Genomic DNA, 22,524 nt, shown 5'->3' with positions numbered 1-22,524 from the left:
AAAATGAGCAAGAATGTACTAGATGTTGTAAATTCAGATGTATGGGGTCATGCGAAGTCTATATCTATGGGTAGCTATAGGTACTATGTAACATTTGTTGATGAACACACGAGGAAAGTGTGGATGTATTTCATGAAGGAGAAGGGTGAAGTTTTCACTCATTTTCAGAATTTCAAAGTGATGGCTGAAAAGCAGACATAAAAACATGTGAAGTGCCTAAGGTCAGATGGAGGGGAAGAATACTTCTCTAACAATGAGCTCTAATTTCTTGCGGAAGAATTACATTCAGAGACAGTATACATGTAGATACACTCCACAGTAAAATGGATTTGTTGAACAAAAAAATAGGCACATTCTAGAGATAGCATGATCATTGATGGTAGAGAAGAATATGCCGTATAGCTTCTGGGTTGAGGCTGTGTCTGGAGAAGTTTATATCATGAACAAGACTCCTACTGGTAGAGATGTTTATTGCTAAGAAACTTGATCACTTGAACGTTTCTGGATATATTGCATATGTGTATGTTCCAGATGAGTTACGTACTAAGCTGGATCCAAAGGCATAAAACATGTGTTTATTGGGTATTCCTTGCAACAAAAGGGATATAGATGTTATAATCCTACTACACATGAATTGAGGGTAGGCAGGGATGTTGTATTTGATGTGATGATGAGTAGCTAGTATGATGCTAAAAAAGATGTTGTTGGGGCTAATGTAAGTGGAAATGTGGTTACACAAGAATGCAAGTTAGCAATCACATTCATTGAGTGGACCCGAAGAGTCCTCATGCAACGGTTCTATTTTGATAGACCATGGACTAGTAGGTTGCGTCATAATACTAGTCGTGGAAATGTAGTTGGTACATCACATAAAGGCAAAGAGAAAGTGGTTGAGCCCCTTGGTATGCTTGATATTTATATAGGACATTAGTGGCTCGGAGATGAGCCTTGATGAATGAGGAGCTTGGGATTCTAGCAATGAGGATACCTGGCATCTTCTAGAGAATCTTTTGACCACCTTTAATCACCCAACATTTTTGTATACATGGCATCACATGATTGGCTCTTTTCCTTAATAACCTTTTAATCACATGGCATCTTAAAGGGCCCCTATAGACCTCAACCTTCCCCTAATGATGGCATAACAAGATTTTTGAGTATCTTATCACTATTGGGTTTCACATATGGTAGATGCAAATCACTGTTTGTATGTGCACAAGAGCGATAAGGGTATTGTGATCATCGCCATCTATGTAGATGATCTTATTGCTGGGGGTGGCAACTTGGAAGAGATTGAGAATGTGAAAAGTCTTCTCAAAAGGAAGTTTGACATGAAGGATTTGGGAGATCTGTGCTACTTTTTGGGCATTGAGGTCATTTGCACACCTGATGGTATTTGGCTGTCACATAGAGATAGTATGTATTGGACATGTTGTCCAAGCATGGGATGGCTGGTTGTAAGCCAATATCAGTGCCATTAAATCAAAATGGAAAGCTCTGTGCAGATGCAGGTTACGGGTTGGAGGACCCCACTAAGTATATGATGATTGTGGGAAGTTTGATATATGTCATGAATCAATGGACCAACCAGTTGAGCTACACTATTGGCTTAGAGCGCCAGTTTATGCAACTTTTGCACAAACCACATCTTGACAATGTGTGATGCACACTTCAGTATTTGAGGGCCACTATTGATTATGTATTATTTTATGCAGTAACTATACCATTGGAGCTATATGAATACATAGATGCAAATTGGGCAGGTAGCATCTCATGGTGACTTACAACAAGAAGTGTATATGGATCAGTCACCTGGTTATGAGGATACAAGTCACCCAAAGTATGTATGTAAGCTTCGTAGGGCCTTATATGGGCTGAAGCAATATCCACGAGCATGGCATGACAAGATTTTTGAGTATCTTGTCACTCACTATTGGGTTTCATATGGCAGATGCAAATCACTCTTTGTATGTGCGCAAGAGTGATAAGAGTATTGTTATCATCACCATCTATGTAGATGGTATTATTGTTGGGGGTGACAACTTGGAAGAGATTTGCATGTGAAAAGTTTTCTCAAAAGGAAGTTTGACATGAAGGATTTGGGAGATTTGCACTACTTTTTGGGCATGGAGGTCATTCGCATACCTGATGGTATTTTGTTGTCACACAGAGACAGTATGTATTGGACATGTTGTCCAAGTATGGGATGGCTGGTTGTAATCTAATGTTGGTGCTATTAGATCAAAATGGAAAGCTCAGTGCAGATGCAGGTTATGGGTTGGAGGACCCGATTGTGTACATGAAGATTGTGGGGAGTTTTATACGAGCCATTAGGGGAAGGTTGAGGTCTATAGGGGCCCTTTAAGCTGCCATATTATGATTTTAATGACTTTTTGTTACAATGTTAAGTTTCTTTGACTTTAGAATACCTTCTTATTCTTCAAATGGCTAGAAGTTTGAATTTCAAAGTTTCCCGCCAAAATTGACTTTAAAATTGAGTGGGCAAAACCATATCATGTGACATATCTATAGCGAGTAGATTCGGGTTGTTGCAAGATCAGGGTGTCCAGTTTTATCCAGTATATGCTGGACTGGGACAATGCTTGGAGAGAAAATTTTGGGAGGCAAGGTACTAAAATGAGATCAAGCAAATAACAAACAATACGTTTACCCTTAAATCAACCTAATATAATTTAAATTAATATAAATTAGTCTAATTAATCAAAATTAATCAAAAATATGATGAAATGATAAACAAATGATCTTTCCAGACTTAGAGTGATCCAATTTATTTTTCCATGGATGCACCATTACAAGTACACTAGTCCCTATAGGTTTTAGATGATTCACATCAAAAATGTAATTTTACTAATTAGGTTATTAATATTTACAGGCCTTCTAATAGTCTGGAAGAATTTTAAAAAAGAGATCATTAAAAATCCAACCATTGGATTTGAAATTTTGGCTAACCACCACATTCTACTAATGTCTCAGTATCTATCCACTCTTTTGATCTACAAGATTGAGGATTTTAAGTGGTAGCTATTGTGGGGACAAAAAGTGGCGTATATTATAACACTTTAAAGACTTTGAAATATTTAAAGAAAATAGACAAATATCTTAAAATTTTCTCAAAAAATCAAGTTAAGCTCCATATTATGTGAAGATCTAAGGTACAAAATGGGAATCTCATATGAGTTTATATGTAAAAGATATTAGCATTTTATGGAATCAGTTCAAATTTGGGACAGGGTGTATACATTGACTTTGTACCTAAGAAAATGAGGACTTTTGACTATCTAATGCTTAATCAAATTATACAACTATATTTCCAACTTTGAATATGATGTTCCAACAAAAGAACTTGGAACTAAATTCCCTCATTTACTAGGAGAGATTAGCCACTAAAGGTAAACAAATGCCTGTTTTTTTACTTTTTACAGGGTGCTTGAGTGGACAAAACTGGGCACCCTGATCTTGCAACCACCCATTCTAGATCTCTAATCTCCGACAAATTTTGAGCTCATATGTAGAAGTTATGGATGTCCGAAATTTCAAAAACTTTCCCCCCCACTTTTTGGGAATGAAAAGTACAAAAAGGCAAATGGACCTTGTCACAATGCCCACTCCTGCACCACTATCAAGTATTGCAGTTGAAGCTACTTTTCGCACTTCTAATGGGAGGGTAGCATTTCCCTGATCGTCCTCACAAAATTTTTCTACTTTGTTGATAGGAAATGGTACAACATGCTTTGTCTCAGGGTGTATAGTACATTGATGGTGACCCTTTTGTAGCAATACCTGCTTTGACAAACATGTGGCAATATCATTCCACAACTCTGGTCAAAGCTTTATCAAATCAAGCAAAGGTAAGGTACAAGCCACTGGTGCTGACAAAATAGCTTGCACGATACCCATATCCATCTCCTTTGTCAACCTTCTATGCATGGAGGGTATCCTCAAGGTTTGAGAACAGTTCTCATATTCTCCCAAAATAAGATGGTAAGGTTTTCATTGTATGCTTACTTCTAGGAGAAACAATTTTTTGAACTTCCTCCTCGATGCTTGGGCGTCTAAAGTTGTTTTCTATGCCCCTGGTAAAATCCACTTCAGAGAATGGAGGTGAAATAATAGAGGACATATCCTCATTAACTTTCTCATGAACTGCTGCCCACATCTCATTTGCCATGTCCTCATTAGCATCGATAACTTCATCATTGCATGGGAAGGCAAGACTAGGTGGTGGCAGAATGCCTTCTTTCAATGGGGTGTCAATTGGTGCAGACTTCTCGCTATGAGCTTGCGAGATCAGCTCACTTTTCATTTTCCAACTTGATGACACTTCTGGTATGGTTTCTAATGTTGGATTAAGAGAGGTTGGGCCCCAAGGGATAGGTGGAGGTGGGCCCTCAAGTATTGATTGAGCTTTCCTACTAATGAGTTGCTAATGTACAACTAGATTGATCTTCTCCTCACGAGGGTTTGGGTATTCTTGAAGCTTCTTGGGTAGCTCAGATAAAGCTGCAATGTGACTTCTATGAGCATCAATAATGGCATCTAGAGTCTCATTCACCTTATCCACAAAAAACAGAACCCCCAGAACTATCCTCGGTTGTACTCGCCTCATCTTGTTTAGCACTAGGCCTAGGTTGAGGTTGATGCTCCTCATGCACTTCTTGGGATGTAAAAGCTTGATCCTTCATGTTTTGTTTAGAGATTTCTTGAGAACTAGTGGATGCACTCTTAGTTTGCTTGTTATGGTTCTTTTTCCTCCTAGTGGTCCTTTTTCTATTGGAATGTAGGGTCTTGTCCACTAGATTTGCCTTTGCATCCCTAGTTCGAGTTGTCTCATCAGTCTGCATTTCGGCATTTCGTGTCTATGATCTAGTCACGACTCTAAGTGGCACGACATCCTCATTCTCTGATGAAGGTGGTGATGGAACTGCCTCTACAAAGTTGAGTGAGACCTTTGGTTGAGAGGTGCCTTCCTCATGTGGTTTCAACAAACAATACTTTGGAAAGTGTGCTACACAACACCCTAGACTATCTTTCAATTGGTGGAAACTGTGGTACTGTTGTATTGGATCGAGCTGCTTGCCTTGGGCGATGTGGACAATCACGAGCCCATTGGGGTTCTCCGCATTCATAACAGGGGCCCATTAATTTGGCTTCTACTTTCCTTTGCTACCATTGACCTGAGGGGCCTAGAGTCCTAGGTTGGTAGTCCCCTAGCAACATCAAAGAATTTTGTTCCCCCGGTTGAGGCTCCAGTGCTTGGCTTGGATATGCGAGACTTTCAAAGAGATTTTCCTTGGATGAATATGATGCATATTCCTCCTCCACATAGCTTGGGTTTACCAAGTCTCTACATATATTTGAATTGTCGTAGTTAACAAACCTCACAGGAGAAGTCCCAAGAGCAGGAGGTTGAGCTCCCAAGTACAGGTCGTGCTTGCTCTTGTGCCATTGATGGCTTACGTTCAAAATTAGTATACTGTTGATGCATTTGTGGAGCCACTACACCCCTTTGCTGCTCACGTTCTTGTCGCATTCTTGCAATGCGAGTACATTCCTGTGTGGTGTGGGTATAATTCCAAGCACAGGCCTCGCACCACTTCTTTGTGGGTTGGTTTGTGACTAGAGGAGAAAAGGTATTACATTCTTCGGTTTTATGGTTACCGCCACATGCTCCACAAAGATGAGGACCTGTAGGTAGTACACTCCTCATTCGTTGCTGTTGTTGTGGCTGCATGGGTGGGCGATAGGTTTGTCCCAATCTCCTTAGTACTAGGTTAGCTATGTGGTCTGGATTTACTAGTGTGCTAGACCTTGAACTTTGGTCATCACCCCACTGATCTCTAGGTTGCACCTCAGGGCCAGTACCATCTTGGAATTTGAAGTTATCTGTGAAATCTATAGCATCATGGGGCAACACTCATTGAAATTTGTATGCTTCTTTGCATAGAGATGTGTGTGCAGTGTTGAATTTTTGAGTCCTTTTAAGAAGAGAGAAATTAATCGACTCTACGTGGGCTTCTCATCTTCTGGGAAACGATTAATGTACTGCTTCATCCTATTTACACAATCTCTAACACTCTCAGTCTCGCCTTGCTTGAAAGAGTAGATGTTTGCTACTGTGTCATGCTGAATCCCCATCAAGGAAAAAGCAGCAATGAATCTCTCTTCCAAAACTCGTAAAGAAGATTTGTCTGAAGCCTCTAGTGCCTGAAACCAAGCAAGGGCCTTTCCCTCAAGAGTGAGCCCAAACCCTTCAATTTGCGTATGTTTGTCAGTCACTTGCTCAGCTCGAACTGCTTGCCTAAATGCTGCTACATGGTCATATGGATCTCTCGACCCTTCGTACTTCTTTAACAGTTTCTGAAGAGTTGATGGCCTTACTCGTCTTGAATACTCATCATCAGGCCTATGGCCTCTCACTCTCAGTGGTTCCTCTCTTTGGTAAGGTGGTCCATATGCATCCCGAATTTGTGTGGGTCCCCTATTACCTGCCTCACCAATCCTCTCCAAAGATCCTGTTACCCGTATTTCAGGAGGTGCATTTATGGGAGGCCGAGTTGGCTCCCCTACCCTCCGATTGTCATAGTGAGAGAAACGTTGTTGTGGTGTGATCTGTGGTCGCACTTTTGGTGTAGGATAATATCTTGGTGCTAGAGTTGGGCTACTTGCAGTGGTCCACTTTGATGTTGATGGTCCCTCTCTAGTGAACTCTCGTAGGGGAGGAGCAACAGTTTCTCCAAGAAAGGCTGTCTCTCTTGGTTAAGTTGTATTAGTTGAGAACACTTCCATGAATAATGGTTGTCCTCTCCACGTGAGCTCATGAATCTCCTTCCAATCTAAGGTTCACTACAAGGGATTGGGCTCATACCCGCGCTCTTAGTCGCTAAAAATGACTTGTGAAAAAAAGTAGCGGGCCCGTGTATCAGCGCGTGTATAACCGCAGCCAGAGACATGCGTGTAAAAACGCGTGTACAATACCTCTCAGACGCGCGTATACACGGGTATGTAGCCGCGTTTTTTTTTGCAGACGCGTTAATACACGCCAGTATACACGGTTCTTATTCTATTAGACGCGGTTATACACGGGTGTATAGCCGCATCCTGTTCAGTTCCAATGTGCCAGACGCGTTTGTACTTGCGTCTATACACGCGTTTCTTTTATTTAGATGCGCTTATACACGCGTTATTGCCAGTTTATACGCGTTTATACACGCGTAATTTCCAGTGTATCCGCGCAGATACACGCAATGTTTAGCAGTATTGACGCGTTTATACACGCGAACAGAGAGCAAAAAAAAAAATCCAGAGAGTGCTATTTGGTGCCTGAATACTGTTCCAGCATTCCAGCACCCAATAGCACTCTCTGGTTTAGGGTTTTTGGTGCATTAGACCATCCCATTAGACCATCCACGAAGAACATATGCACGAGGGAGATTAAGACAAGAACGACATGAATGCATACATTGTCATTACACGATTCAAGACAGCCATGAATGTAATACTATCGATCAATCAATTCAATATTACTATCAAAATTTCATACATGTATACAAGGGAGTCCATATCTCGAAGTAGCCCATGGCTTGAGTTTACAAAAAAATATATACAATCACATCCTAAATATGGAATGTGATACTACAAATCTGAGTACTACTCAGACCCAGATGATGACTCGGTGCTCCCCTCATGCTCAGATGAGCTCGCATCGGTCGGAATGTCCGAGGAGTAGTGCTCACGTCCACCCTCTGCAGCGGCGGCCGGTGGATCATCAGCAGCTTGTGCCTGTTCAAGTAATATATAGTATATAAGTATATATATATATATATATGCAATTCAATAAACCAAAACCATTCGTTACGAATTTTCAAGTACCTGTCGACCGTATGGTCTCATGGCCAACTCAAACTGCGCGTCCGTAATACGTCCCTCGGCTTTGAAGATGGCCCACGTGTCACGTCTGCTATGCCGGCGAGCATACGCAGTATCGTGGGTTGTGGGCTTCCTCCCCGTAACCCGTCGCTGTATCATAATCAACACAATTTGTAAGATTAAAACAATTCATAGAATCAATGAATTAAGTAAACAATCAAATAAAGTGACAGGATACTTACGAACTCTGCCTCCCATGACTCGACGCCGCCAGATCCGAAATGCGAAGATCCAACGGTCTCCATCTGGATCCGTCGTGCCTCCACATGCTGCCTGCTCTTCACGCCACCCTCTGCTCGTTTCTTTGCCTCCTTCCACTTGCGTTTGTGCGCAGTGGCAGGTTTCTCGGCAGGATAGCCACCCGCAGCTACATTTAGCCGGTCATCGTACGCGAGTTTTTTAAGGTGAGATCTTTTATTACTTAAGATCTCCCTTATTCGCGTCCTTCCCCATACATCCGAGAATGTAGCATGTGGGGGATTGGGGTACCGACTGTGTACAGCCTCTATCACCTCCCCAACTAATCGGCTATTTTGATCTTTAAATTTAATAAAACAATTTCTATATGAGTTTGATACTACCCCACGCATGTACTCCATTACCTCCCTCCCCCTCGCATCCATCACTATCCCGCCCCTATCCGTCACATCATAGCAAACCACTCTCTCCATCTCTCTCATCTCCTCCTCTTCCGAACTGTCTCCTCTAACTCTTCTCCCTCTATCTCCTCTCTCATCCCGTGCCCTACTACCTCCCCCACCTCCCCCACCTCCCCCACCAAAGCACCCGCCGCATCCTCCACTCCCACTCTTCCTACTGCTGCGGGTGGAGTCACGACTGGGGGATTGTCTACGTGACGGTGGCTGTGAGCCCTGACGTGACGGTGGCTCTGAGGGAGCACGTGATGGTGGCTGTGAGGGTGTACGTGAGTGTGTCTGGGACGAGGTATGTCTCCTCGGTGGACGTGGAAGAGGAGAAGCTGCATGCCGTCTCGTCGGACTCGGAGGAATAGACGGCACTGGAGTGTCCTGGATACTCGCGGTAGGGGTATAGACACCAGGCAGGGAAGGAGGGGGATGAGCATACATATACTCTGTAAGCTCAACCGGACCAGGTTGGCGCCCAAAGTGATTCATCATCTCCATCAACCAATTGCTATACGCAAATGGATCGGATGAAGAACCTGGAATATCCATAAAGAACCTGCAGCAAACATCATCATGTACATCATTGACTCACACATTGTCATTACACAAGTCAAATGCCTGCAAACCATGAAATCTGAAACGCCGCAGTTTTCTGTCTGCAGAAACGCGTGTATACACCCGTTAAAAAACGCGTGTATATACCCGTCAAAAAACGCGTGTATATGCGCGTGGAAAAAATCTGCAGACAGGATACACGCGCTCCTACACGCGTTCGTACACGCGACCTGCGAAAAAAATTTCTCGAAAAGACCGACCCCCGACAAAAAACAGAATGTCCTTATAAAAGGACCAGCCATTGTCGCCCCTGTCAGGATGCAGCAACCCAATCGTGTGCAAAAAGACAAACCCAAAGAGCAAAGAGCAAAGTAAACAAATCTGACAAAAGAGACAAGGCACAGGACAAAGTGACTCACCTCTGAAAAAGTGAGTCCTCTCTGCTCCTTCTCTGCTCCCTCCTTCTCCCGTGTGTGTGCTCCTTTCTGTGCTCCCTCCTTGCTGTTGGAAGAGGCGAAAATAGGCGAAAACGCAGGCACTGTTGATTTCTAAGTTCAAAATCTATATTTGGGGAAGGCGGGCTATTTTTAGTTTAAATATGCCGCCGCGTTTATGGGTGCGTTTATGTTCGCGTTTATCAACGCAGGTATTTTCGCGTGTACAGGATTTCAGCTGCGTTTATACACGCGTTTTGCAGGAAGTAGCCGCGTGAATACACGCGTTTTTTAGGAAGTAGCCGCGTTTATACACGCAAGTTTTAGGAGATAGCCGCGTGAATACACGCGTTTTTGTGCTTTCATTAAAAATATATAATGAGTTTGTGTTTTCTGGTTTGTACACAGGATGTCATCAACCTCTTCAAGCAGTTCTGGGGAAGATGAGACACTGCGTCATCGTAATCGCGATGTGTGGTTGGGACAACGGATCAAATGTATGTGTAATCGATGTCAAGGATGCATTGTACGAGCACGTCGAATTACCTTGAATCACATCTCCATGTATGGAGAATGGAATCAAACAGGTTCAGAGGTGAGTAGATGTAAATTGATGGTATTCAAATGACTCATGGTATCCAAATTAAATTAATAGAGTTGTAACATATAATTTGATAAATTGAAGCAGGATGCAGTACCACACCCTAATATGGTACCCTACGCGCGACGAGAGCACGTAAAGCGTCGACGAGATGATGCTGGAGCTTCGGGATCTAATGTCAGAGATGAGTGGGAAAGGGACGACAATAGCCCTGCACCCCACGAAGTTGTGGAAGAGGAGGTGCTTGATGATATGGTGCGGAATCTTTTTAAGGATGATCCCAAAGGTATGGACGACGATGATATGGAACAAGAGCATCTTTATAAAGCTTCATCGACACCGGTGTTTGACGGGTGCACATTCTCAGTTTTACGTGCTTCCCTTGAACTACTTAATATACAAACAGTTTATGGATGGAGCAATGCAAGTCTTGACGCATTGTTGAAGTAAGCATTCTAACTTATAAATTTGAATTAGTGGTTTAAGGTTTAAGATTTAAGACTAATTATAATTGATGATATTGGATGCAGGCTATTGTCAAACATGCTTCCAAAGGAAAATAGACTGCCCACCTCAAGAGACATAGCGAGGCGCTATGTGACATCTCTTGGAGGACTGGATTATGATAAAATACATGCATGCGTCAATGATTGCATTCTCTTTCGTGGGACGCATAAGGAGGCTCTGACATGTCCCACTTGTGGTGAAGCAAGGTACAGAACAGATATGAAGAGTTTTGATGTACCTCGTAAAGTCTTGCGACACTTTCCTATAATTCCTCGCATCAAACACATGTTCAAGTGCAAATCCATAGCAGAGCTCATGTCATGGCATTCCTCACATCGATCGGATGATGGCATGTGGAGAATTCCCGCAGACACTCCTGCTTGGAAGCATATTGAAGATGAGTGGCCCAGCTTTAAAACAGAGCCCAGAAACTTGAGACTTGGCCTGGGTATGGATGGAGTGAATCCATTTGGTTTCAAAAGCACCGCGTACAGCGTGTGGCCAGTTGTGCTGGTGAATTATAACCTTCCACCATCAATGGCGATCAAGAAGGGACATCTTATGTTATCCCTTCTAATTCCAGGGAAACATAAAGTCAAGCATATGGATGTTTATCTTGAACCACTGATTGATGAGTTGGAGGAACTATGGAGAGGTGTTGCGGTGGTGGACATTAGTAGGCCTCCCTCCTCTCGACACTTCGACTTAAAAGCAGTGTTGATGTGGACAATGCATGACTTTCCAGGATACAGCGATTGTTCTGGTAAGAATTCTAATTACCTCCCTACTCTATTACTATTGGCTATATATATTAATTAGACGGTTTGACTTTATTATTCTAACTTTTATTTATATTTTAACAGGTTTGAAAACATCGGGTAAACATGCATGTCCTGTTTGTGGCCCTTCGTTAGTACATGAGTATGCTGATGGTTTGTGTAAGACTATATTCGATAATCATCATCGATTTCTCCCCTCAGATCATCCTAAATATGTTGCTAGTAAGAGTAACATTCCTCCACAAACACTTCGTGCAAAAGATTGGAAGCGTATTTGGGAGTCTACAACTATTCTTCCTCCAGATGGCATGAACAGGTATAGTGATGTTTTTTCAATCTTGTTTTGTGTAGTCTCTAATTGGATTAAAGGTCACATAGAGCAATCCCTTGTGCAGGTACTCCATTTTCTTCCGGCTGCCATATTGGACCCATCTTAAGATCAACCATCTTCTTGATCCCATGCACATCTTCAAGAATGTGGGATCTGGTATTTGGGAACATATTACTGGTAAACGAGACAATGTTAGCGTACGTGAGGACTTGCGAGTCGCAGGACGTATGCGTCAAGCTTGGCCACGAGAGGTGGGTGGGCACGTTCGTCTTCCGCCTGCACCATGGATTATATCAAAGAAAGAGGAGAAGCAGGTAAAGCAGGCCATCACCACTTTGCGTACTCCCACTGGATGCATGAGATCATTGAAGGGAGCCTTTACAACCACTAAGAAAAGAGGCGTTGAGCAACTATATGGGTTGAAGTCCCACGATTGGCACAAGATGCTTCAAGTAAGTGTTTTCCAAGTCTTGTACGTACGTTGAAATTAAATTTTGTAATGCCATAAACCATAAATGTGCTCTTATGTGCGCAGTTCATACTACCTACTAGCATCGACCATTGTGCGAATAAGAGTTTGAAAAAATGTATTTATAAGATGGGCGAGCTTGTGAGGTATGTAAAACCCATGCTCAGATCACCCTTCATTATACCTTGCAAAATGAACGTGCATGAGGTATAACGTACTATTTATTTATTTTTCAGATATGTTAGTTCCAAAGCAATTGATCCAGCCACGTTGGATGATGCGCGTGTTATGGCAGTGGAGGTGGTTTGTTTGGTAGAGGAGACTTTTCCGCGAACCATTCTCACAAGTCAACTACATCTCATTGTGCATTTAGTGGACGAAATTGCTTTATGTGGTACTGTGCATGCACGTTGGATGTTCTTCCTAGAGCGCTTCATGAAGACCTTAAAAGACTTTGTGAGGCAAAGTGCAAGGCCTGAAGGAAGCATGGCCGAGGGTTGGTTGATACAAGAGTCTCTTGTATATATTTCAGAATTTCTTGGTCAGGTGGACAGCTCTTTGCCACGACTATGGAGCAATGAAGAGGACTTGAGGATGACCTCTATTGTGCCTCAAGGAAAAGGACAGAGTAAAGTAATTGACAGAACATTGATTGATGATCTCAATTTCACTTGTATCCTTAATAGTGATGTGATGAGCAGATGGGTTACAAGATATGAGGATGCAAAGACAAAAAGGCAAGCAGAAAGAGCTCTCTTTCGGAGGCAACATGGCTCTCGGAAGAGCAACACTTCCGAATGATATCCATGTTGATTGGTTGCATGAGGAAATGGAGAGAGCAGAGAGTAACGAGGGGCTGCATATCACGGCGGAAGAATGGGAGTATGCACGAGGATGCATGTCAAAGGTACATAGAACTAATGTTTTGCATTAGTTGTAAGTGATTTTCTTTTAATATTTATTCACATTGCTTACACAAATATTGCTTCTATTTTGGTCCAGTGCACTATGTTCAATGCTATATGGTGTGAAGGCAAGCATTTTCGAACACAAAGAATTGATGAAAAGAGAAATACACAAGATTGCGGTGTCATTAGTAGCTTTGAGGGAGCTAATGGAAAAATGGATGATTATTGTGGCATAATCCAAGACATATTTAGGCTTGACTTTCGTCGCTTCTTTGTGTATGTTTTGGATGTCAAATGGCAAATGAACGTGGTGGAAAAAGGGCCTGATGCAACGATAAAACGCCATGCAAGTGGATATGTAACTATTGACTCTACAAAGTTCTGGCAAACAAAGAAAGATAGGCTCGTATTGCCACAACAATGTGAGCAGGTATGCATTTTTTTACTAATGTGTTTCATGTACATATATATCTAAGCTCGCGTACCCCTTGACTTTTGATATGCTAATTAATTACTGTACTGTGGGTATTTGAGTAGGTTATCTATCTACCAATGGTGCATGACATCAAATGGTGGTACGTCATCCCTATTGCACCACGTTCCAAAGTGATGTATAATACATTCACTGATATGGAGCATATGGAGGATGTAACAAGCCGCAATGAAGATGACGTCGAACATGCCATTGAAGATGTTGTGATCGATGATCAAGAAATAAGAGATGATCGTGATAATGAGGATGAGCATGCCATTTCTCATGATCATGAGAATGACCCTACCATTGATGATGAGGATGATCAGGACATCGATACCATTATCAATGGAGTACAGAATATCGATAGTGGAATAAATTTAATCGTAGCCTTACCAATTGATCAAATGGATATTGATGTTGATCGTTTGACAAGGATGGATCTTATTGAAGATGAGATCGAACCCTAACCAATCCGTCACTGTATGTTCTAAATTGATGACATTTCTATCATCTCATATGCATGATTTATTTTTGAATATATTTCATTGTTGTAAATGCATGTAGTGGGATTGTGTAATGATGTATACTGTAATGTACTATGAGATGGTTTAAGGAAAATAGTTTTTAATTTTGTTAAGGAATTCAGTTTTTTTTCAGTTTTTCTCTGCCATGCGTGTATTAATCCGTGTACAGTGGCGTGTATATTTCCGTGTATGATAGCGAGTATTACCCCGTAAATATTATCGTGTATTTTTCCGTGTATAATAGCGAGTATTACCCCGTAAATATTATCGTGTATTTATGCGTGTATTACTGCGTGTATATAAACGCGTTTATACACGCGTTGATAAATGCAAATATACACGCGAAGTTAAATGCTAAAATACACGCGCCCGATTTTATTCAAATACAAGCGCGACCATACACGCGTTCGTAATTTATCGCGTGTATGAAACGCGTGTATGGCAGCATTGTCTTGTAGTGGTTCCGTATTCATTGGCCCATTTATCAACGATTCAGTTCTTGTATCCTGCAAGCTTCTTGACTACCACCACAAGTGCTGGAGGAAGATCTAGCTCTACAATCGCGTTATGGCATAATATCCTTCTAAAGAGTCCTTATAGACCTCTTGAAGTGGGTCATCCTAAGACCTTTGTCACTGGAATTTGTCATACAAACTCCCATTGGTTCTCAGCCCCCTGATCCATTTTGCTCTTGCCTTTCCTATCCCTTTCCAAATTTAGATCTACAAAAAGTAAATCATCTATGGATGGCTTTGAGGACTGGGCATTGGATGGTCCAGGCATGTCCGGCTCAATGAGCCAATCATCTCTAGACTCCCTTGCTCCGGAAGGCTTCGATAAGTCTAGGAGCTCACTCGTAGAGAGTCCTCCTAATTTGTCTACATTCTCTGGATGATAGGTGACTTTGTAGCGAACACCATCTCCGCCCATGTACACGTTACCCTGGTCATTGACTAGAGGTGCTCTATCAAGCTCTGAGAAAACGTCTATAATCTTAACGAGATACCGTTGTTGTGGATCCCTAAAGATCTCAGCTCCTTGAGCATTCGTGTAGACATATTGAAGTCTCACATTGAGTGGTAACCCCATGATGTCAGCTTCAAATGGATTAAAAGATCTTGTGGGTGTCCTATTTGGGGCTAAGGGATGACTATTTGACGGCCCTAGATTGTCCATAGACAATGAGCTAGTTGTCTTGGAAAGGGTATCAGATTGGGATTCGAAAAAGCTTTCAGCAATATCTGCCAAATTTCCTACCGATTGGGTCCCACTTTCTTGCGTAGGTACTCTAGAAGGTACCCTAGACCCTATGGCAGTGTCTATATGACGTCCCGACCGCAAGTGCATAAGGTTAAATTTTAAGGTTTTTTTTTTCAAAAAAATCCAAAAATTTTCAAGTTGGTTCAAACTTTGCTTGAACCCATTTTTAACCCCCTCCAACACATTAGGCCAAAAAAATAGCGTATTTTTCAGGATCGAAAATCGCCTAAAATTTACCAGTTTCCCATACAGACACTATGGGAAAATGGTTCCGGGACCGAAATTTTGACGATGGGTGTTTTCTAACTCCTCATGTAAAGTTAGATACCTCCCAATTTTTTGCGACAAAAAATTATTATTATTATTTTTTGCGCACCCCCTTATCTGATGCGGTGTTGGTCTTTATGGTGCGGTGTGTGGGTCTCTCCGCGCGGTGCGCTGTTCGCACAGCCACCTTCTTTTATTATTATTTTTTTCTCTTTTTTGAAGTGCGTGTGCAGTGAACTCAATGCGTGTGCAGTTGTGAGATTTACAGCGAATTCAATGCGTGTGCAGCTGTGAGATTTGCAGCGAATTCAAATGTTCAGTCTTCATGTGTGTGTACAGATTTCAGTTTCTCTACAGGTGCAGGTTTAACAGAGAACTAAAATGTACAAAATTAAAGATGCAGAAAACTAAACTAAGCTAAGAACATAAGATAAAACGAACATGCACAAAATTAAAACTGTAAAAATTAACCTCAGACAGTAAAAATTATCCTCAAACAGAATGACAGAAATGCAAAACAGGCCTCTCTCTTTCGCACACAAATTGAAATTGGCAGGTTTAGTGCCTACCTCCAATCCTTCCCGTGTGTTGAATCCTTGTCTTGATCTCAAGGGAGAAGGGTAGCTAGCCAATCGCACTCCAATTGCAAGATAATTAAAGAGAATTTAACAACAGATTAGTCTTAAATAAGTACCAAAATTAGTCCCAAAGCCTGCTGTCCTATCCAATAGTTTTGCAACCGATTAGAGCTTAACAAGGAGTGGTAGTGTGTGTATGGTGCTCAACTCATTGGAGCTTAACAAGGAGTGCTAGTGTGTGTATGGTGCTCAACTAATGTAGGCATTCGCTTCCCCGGCAGAGCGGCACCATTGAAGAGCGGTTCCGTGCAATATAGTGCTCATAGAGTACTACCGATCAACAAATGTGTTAAGAAACACAATGTCAATCCGAGGACTCAACCCGATTAGTGCATGAAGGCTTATCCCATGAGGGAGAGCTCACATACACGAACCACCACTTGACGATTCAACCATTCAACACCTCAATCAATCTCTCAATCCCTTAAACCCACTACACTAATCAAGAGAACAAGCAATGCATGGCAATCTCATAATCCCATTCAAACATTGACTAAATCTTAGCTTTCCCTAATGCCAGCAAACCCATAAGCGTGCATCTACTATCCCACAAGATTAAGCAAGCATAGAATGTAACATTCACAAACCCAGAAGCTCATAGAGAGAGTCTATCCATGAATAGCTCATTGCCAATGAAGTGGGCAAGAGCTTGCATCAATGGAGACTACACACACACACACACTACAAGCATGCATACACAAGAGAAAGAAAGAAGCATTCAACTAATCATAGATTAATCTACTTCAATGATGCTAAAACAGATTAAGAGAAAGAAGTGGAGCTATACTCATTGGAGCTTGATGCTCATTAGAGTACAATAGAGAGAGAGTTAGAGAGTTGCCATAGCTTGAGAGCTCAAGAGCTTCACTCAATAACTTATGAGAATGGCCAAAAAACGTCCCTTTTCTTTAGCTAACATCTCTTTTATAGAGATCTCACTAACCCTAACCCTAGGCCTCTTTCACACATGGGCGGACAACCCCATAAGTGAGCCTTGCTTAATACACTTAGAACTCTCATTTAGAACCCACATTGGCCTAAAACGATTTACATTGCACTTCGGCACAAAAATATGGAAAAATTATGTGCGTCTTTATGTTTCCATGGCTACAATGCCGCTCTCTTGCATTAATTGCTTCCGGCCTCCTTCCATAATCCGTGTTCTCATGAGTGTTCCCGTGGAACATTAACTTTGATTGAATGTTGACTTATGAATGAATGTTAACTTATGAATGCTAAACTGCTATACTGTTGAATGCATTTAATTCCACACCTTCCTAGGGTCTTGGGCTAAAGTCCACCAAAACGATGGAGAGCTGCCTGGTATGAATGATATGCATGCGTTTTTATAGTTGAGACTGCTGTGTTTTTTTATCTAGATTATTCTGGATTTATTAGATTATTTCATCCATCTTTTTTATGTCTTACTACTAGCCGACTTCCCTTTCACTGGCCAACCAGCAACCCCCTTGACTATATATAGCATTGCATCTTCATTCAGTCTTTTATACCACTTCATAGACATATCTAGTAGTATGACATCATCTATCTGCTACTCTGTTGCTACTGGCGCCTGCTCTACACCAGCACATCTTCTTCGTTGTTGATAGCATATCTACAGCATTTTCCTTTAGCAGCATACCTTGGGACAGTAGCCCACTCTTTTCTACATATCATTAATGTTTTTATCCTCATCTTATGGGATAGCAACCTCTTTGCTACACTCAGCACATCAATGTTTTTATCCTCTGCTTATGGGACAATAACCCTCACTACTACACAGAGTAAATTAGCATTTTTATCTTCAATTCATAATATACCACTTGGGACAACATCTCACTCTCTGCTACAATTTATCATTTTTTTTCTTCCACCACTCAAGTATTACAACACTCTTGTCACTAGAGCTTGCACCACTTCCACCACTCGAGAGACGACAGCCCTCTTTGCTCCTCACCACCACTCAGGTATTGCAACACCCTTGTCACGAGAGCTTACACCACCACCACTGGAGAGATGACAGCCCTCTTTGCTCCTCACCACCACTCGAGAGATGACAGCCCTCTTTGCTCCTCACCACCACTCAGGTATTACAGCACCCTTGTCAACAGAGCTTACACCACCACCACTCGGGATGACATCTCTGCTCTTCATCACCATTCAGGTACATCAGCACCCTTGTCACTAGAGTCTGCACCATCATCGACATCAACATTACTTCACCTTCCACTGCCCACCACTCCCACCTCGAATGCCTTTCCCTCACATCGACATGAGCCTTTGTCATCAACCGTGCTTCAACTTTGACATCCTATTTGCTTTTGCACTGGTCTTCTACTACTCAAAGTCACCTCTGCTCTTCATCACCATTCAAGTACATCAGCACCCTTGTCACTAGAGTCTGCACTATCATCGACATCACCATTACTTCACCTTCCACTGCCCACCACTCCCACCTCGAATGCCATTCCCTCACATTGACATGAGCCTTTGTCATCAACCGTGCTTCAACTTTGACATCCTATTTGCTTTTGCACTGGTCTTCTACTACTCAAAGTCACCTCACATCAGAGGACTCTTGTACATATGTTCACTCACCATTATATATAGACTCACTCACCTATTTCATGTTATGTTGTTTTGCTATGGTCTCTCGTACATCTGGCGATTTCATCCTTTTCCCTCACAGTACTAGCCAGTGTTCCTTTTGTACGATCCCGTGTACTTGTTATACCTACTCTCGTACTTGTTATTTCGGTACCTGAATGGTGATGAAGACCAGAATGGGCTGTCATCCTAAGTGGTGCAAGCTCCCGTTGACAAGGGTGCCGCAATATGTGATGGGTGGTGAGGAGTAGAGAGGCTACCATCTCGACTGGTGGTGGTGCAAGCTCTTGTGACAAGGGTGCTGCGATACCTAAGAGTGAGGTGAGGAGCAAAGAGGGGGATCCCATCCCGAGTGGTGTGAGATGGTGAGCAGAGAGTGGGCTGCCATCCCAAGTGGTGTGAGATGGTGAGCAAAGAGTGGACTGTCATCCTGATGGTGTGATGTAGCAAAGAGTGTGTTGTTATCCTAGAGAGTGAACTAAAGCTAAACACTGATGTGTTGAAGTGTAGCAAAGTGTGTGATGTTATCCCATGAGCTGAGGTAAAATGCTCGTATGCTCTATTGTAGCAGAGAGGGTTGCTATCCTATGAACTAATATGAAACGCTGATGTAATCTATGTGGCAGAGAGTGAAGCCATCCCAAGTGTAGCTAGTACTATGCTTTATCAGAGTGGGTTGTTGTCCCTAGGTGTGGCTTGATGTAAAAAAATGTTGAAATATTGGAGATGACAGGCGATGATGATAAAAGAGAGGTGGTGTAGGGCCCATCAGCAAATGGTACCAGCACGATCTATGATGTGGTATAATTGCTGAATGGTGAGGAAAATGCTATATATAGTCAAGGGGACTGTTGGTCAGCCATTGAAAGGCTAGTCGGCTAGAAGCAAGACACAAAAAGATGAAAAAAATCTAATAAATCCAAAATAATCCAGATAAATTCCCTTTTTAGGAACTGGATAAAATGCCATTTTCAAATAGGGCAAAGCAGCATCCACAAAACTAAAGCATTTCAAGCAATACATGTGAAGGCATCATTAAGATCATAAGAACTTTACCAACCTAGGCATCCCACTAGCCCCTTTGGTGGCTTAGGTGACTAGTTGGCCAGGCCAAGACAACCAATTGGCCAGCCAACGAACCAACAGTTATGGGCATAATACAACAGCCAAAATGATCATTAAAACATCTAACTAAGCATTTACATTGTTTGACAACACTTCTCTATTTCTTAAGTACATCTAAGTATAGTAGTCATCCTAGCAGTCTAGTATAGATAGTCAATGTAAGCATCTTAGAGGTATCTTTCATCTACAAGGTGTACAATATTTACCCATGCGTTTTCTGGGAAATAATTACATCCATCATCAAAGGAGAAAATGGAGTTTTGGGCTTTTCAAAATTGGCATCAGCAGGGGGTTCTCTTCCACATAAGAAGACGAAAGTGGCTCCAACATCACCTTAGGAGGTACATAGTTCCATGAATGACGGAGATGGTGTGTGAAAGGATTCCACAGAGACAAGTCAGTGGTGTTCCAAGTTTTCCAAGAGGATTTTCAAGTTCAACAGTCTAGCACAGGGGAATGTTACATTCACATCAAGGCAATCCTCTCTATTCCTCACCTGAAAGCTTTGAAAGCACGTGACACATTAATCATGATGTTTGAATCGTGAAGTTTGAAAGCATGTCACATTGAAACTGAGATGTTATAGGGGAGAAGGGAGCTTAAGCTCTTACAAGAGCACATAACTCTCACAAGTACTAGAAGAGAACACACATGGTGAGAGGCTGAAAGTTATTATTCTTCTTCTTTAACAAAAAAGGTCTAGAAAGGAGATAAAGTGACTAACACACATACTAGAGTATATACAAGCAGTCACACTAAAGTGGAGTGGGTAGGTGTGGACTAGTCAATGCAGACCAGCTCCTCTAGAATCTCTCGCAAACCCACCAGTGATATAAATGTCGAATGGTAAGGCAGGTGCCTCATGAGTGTCACACACTATAACCAAGCTACCTCACACACTGCCACCGCAACTCCTCTGTACTACACGAGACAAGGCAACTCTAGGATGCTTCTTACTGCTCCATGTCACAACATGTCTGCTTTTCAACCAATCACTCTGAAATTCTGAAAATGAGTGAAAACTTCACCCTTCTCCTTCATGAAATACATCCACACTTTCCTTGTGTGTTTATATAAATATTACATAGTACTTGTCGCCACCCATAGATATAGACTTCGCATGACCCCATACATCTGAATTCACAACATCTAGTACATTCCTGCTCATTTTTCTATCATGTGAAAATATGTTCTTTTTTTGCTTTTCAAATTGACATGCTTCACATACTTTCTGCATACCTTTAACCTTAAACTTAGGCATCCCTGTCACAATTTCTTTAGTCTACACATAGACGTAAAGGCTCTCAAAGTGACTCTATTTGCACAATGAGATGAGAAAAGAAGGTGCTAGAATGAAAAGGTTGTTATGTCATTCTCCATAACTCAAGGATTCCAAATAGATAGGGTCTTGCCACCTTCTACTCCATCTACAAGAGAAACCGAGTAAAATACTATAAGTTTTGGTTTCACAGTGTGTATCATACGATAAAAATACATCAAACATCTTCTAAACCAAGCTTGACTTTGATACTAGTTGTGAGGCTTGGAGTCAGTCGCTCTACCTAGTAAGGTAGAGTGAATCACTCCAAGGTTCATGTATTACATGCTTAACATCAATACAGTAATACAAGAATGAATACCCTCTTACCACATACAACATTAATTGGAAAGGTGACATAATGCTAAATGAATACAGAAATGATTATACATAGTGTGACATTGTTAATGCTCCACTAGCACAGACTACTAAATTATTGCATGAAAAACTGATTGATTGATTGATTGCTTGATTGCTCTGAATACACAGGCATATAGCCTTTTAAGGAGTTACATAGTCACGGGATTCAAACAGGCGTGACCTCCCATTTACACCCCTTGAGATCCAATAATGACTTTTCATGTAAGGTACACACTACGACATTACGCTTGCAGTCCAGACTTTAGACTTGCGGTGTGTAGTCTTGCGGTACGGCCCACATAACACTTGGCACGCACGGTGGACTATGTAAACCCACAAAAAAAGAACTACTGCAATCCACAACAACACTGCTACTGTGGTCGATCCGCTCCACGTCGACGCCTTCTGGATTCTGCATTAGAAGTGTTGGCGCGACTTGATGATCCTTCATGCGTTTACTGAACTTCCTAAAACAAGACTTCATATTGCTGAGTAGGTACTGGTCGAGCCTCTGGCCATTGAGATCTGAGCAAAACTTGCTCCGCCAGTCCTTGAACACCAGCATGCACTTGTTCCTCTGTTGGCTCCATCAAAACCGTGCACGTTTCCAGAGCTGTAGGCAATTGTGCAAAAGGCACATGCGATCATAGTGGCGTGACAAAAAATCATTGGGGCTGCATTCCACCAAGGTGCTTGAGGAGGTAAATGTAGGGAAAAGCTATGGGAGCACATCTCAAGCTAGAAGCACAGATTACGGATAACCTCCTTCTCC

The 22,524-nt window shown here is 42.0% G+C and overlaps 1 protein-coding gene across 1 annotated transcript; it reads left to right on the top strand.

Moving 5' to 3' along the window:
• The first annotated feature begins 12,028 nt into the window (after nucleotides 1–12,028).
• Nucleotides 12,029–21,932, top strand: LOC147640980 (uncharacterized). Its single transcript, XM_086811414.1, has 4 exons — nucleotides 12,029–12,253; nucleotides 12,337–12,416; nucleotides 12,507–12,903; nucleotides 21,882–21,932. Exons 1-4 carry the CDS (start codon nucleotides 12,029–12,031, stop codon nucleotides 21,930–21,932), a joined length of 753 nt encoding a protein of 250 aa, XP_086667540.1.
• Nucleotides 21,933–22,524: the final 592 nt, after the last annotated feature.

Source organism: Cibotium barometz, chromosome 2 (assembly GCF_041138505.1).
Source record: "Cibotium barometz isolate CiBa-2024 chromosome 2, ASM4113850v1, whole genome shotgun sequence".
Taxonomy (NCBI): Eukaryota; Viridiplantae; Streptophyta; class Polypodiopsida; order Cyatheales; family Cibotiaceae; genus Cibotium; species Cibotium barometz.
This window is presented reverse-complemented; position numbering and strand designations above follow the sequence as displayed.

Coding starts and splice junctions, on each gene's coding strand:
- LOC147640980 (XM_086811414.1), top strand. CDS start 12,029: ATGCGTCAAGCTTGGCCACGAGAGGTGGGTGGGCACGTTCGTCTTCCG. Junction 12,254..12,336: donor ATTGGCACAAGATGCTTCAA/GTAAGTGTTTTC, acceptor TTATGTGCGCAG/TTCATACTACCTACTAGCAT. Junction 12,904..21,881: donor AAGGAAAAGGACAGAGTAAA/GTAATTGACAGA, acceptor CTGAATACACAG/GCATATAGCCTTTTAAGGAG.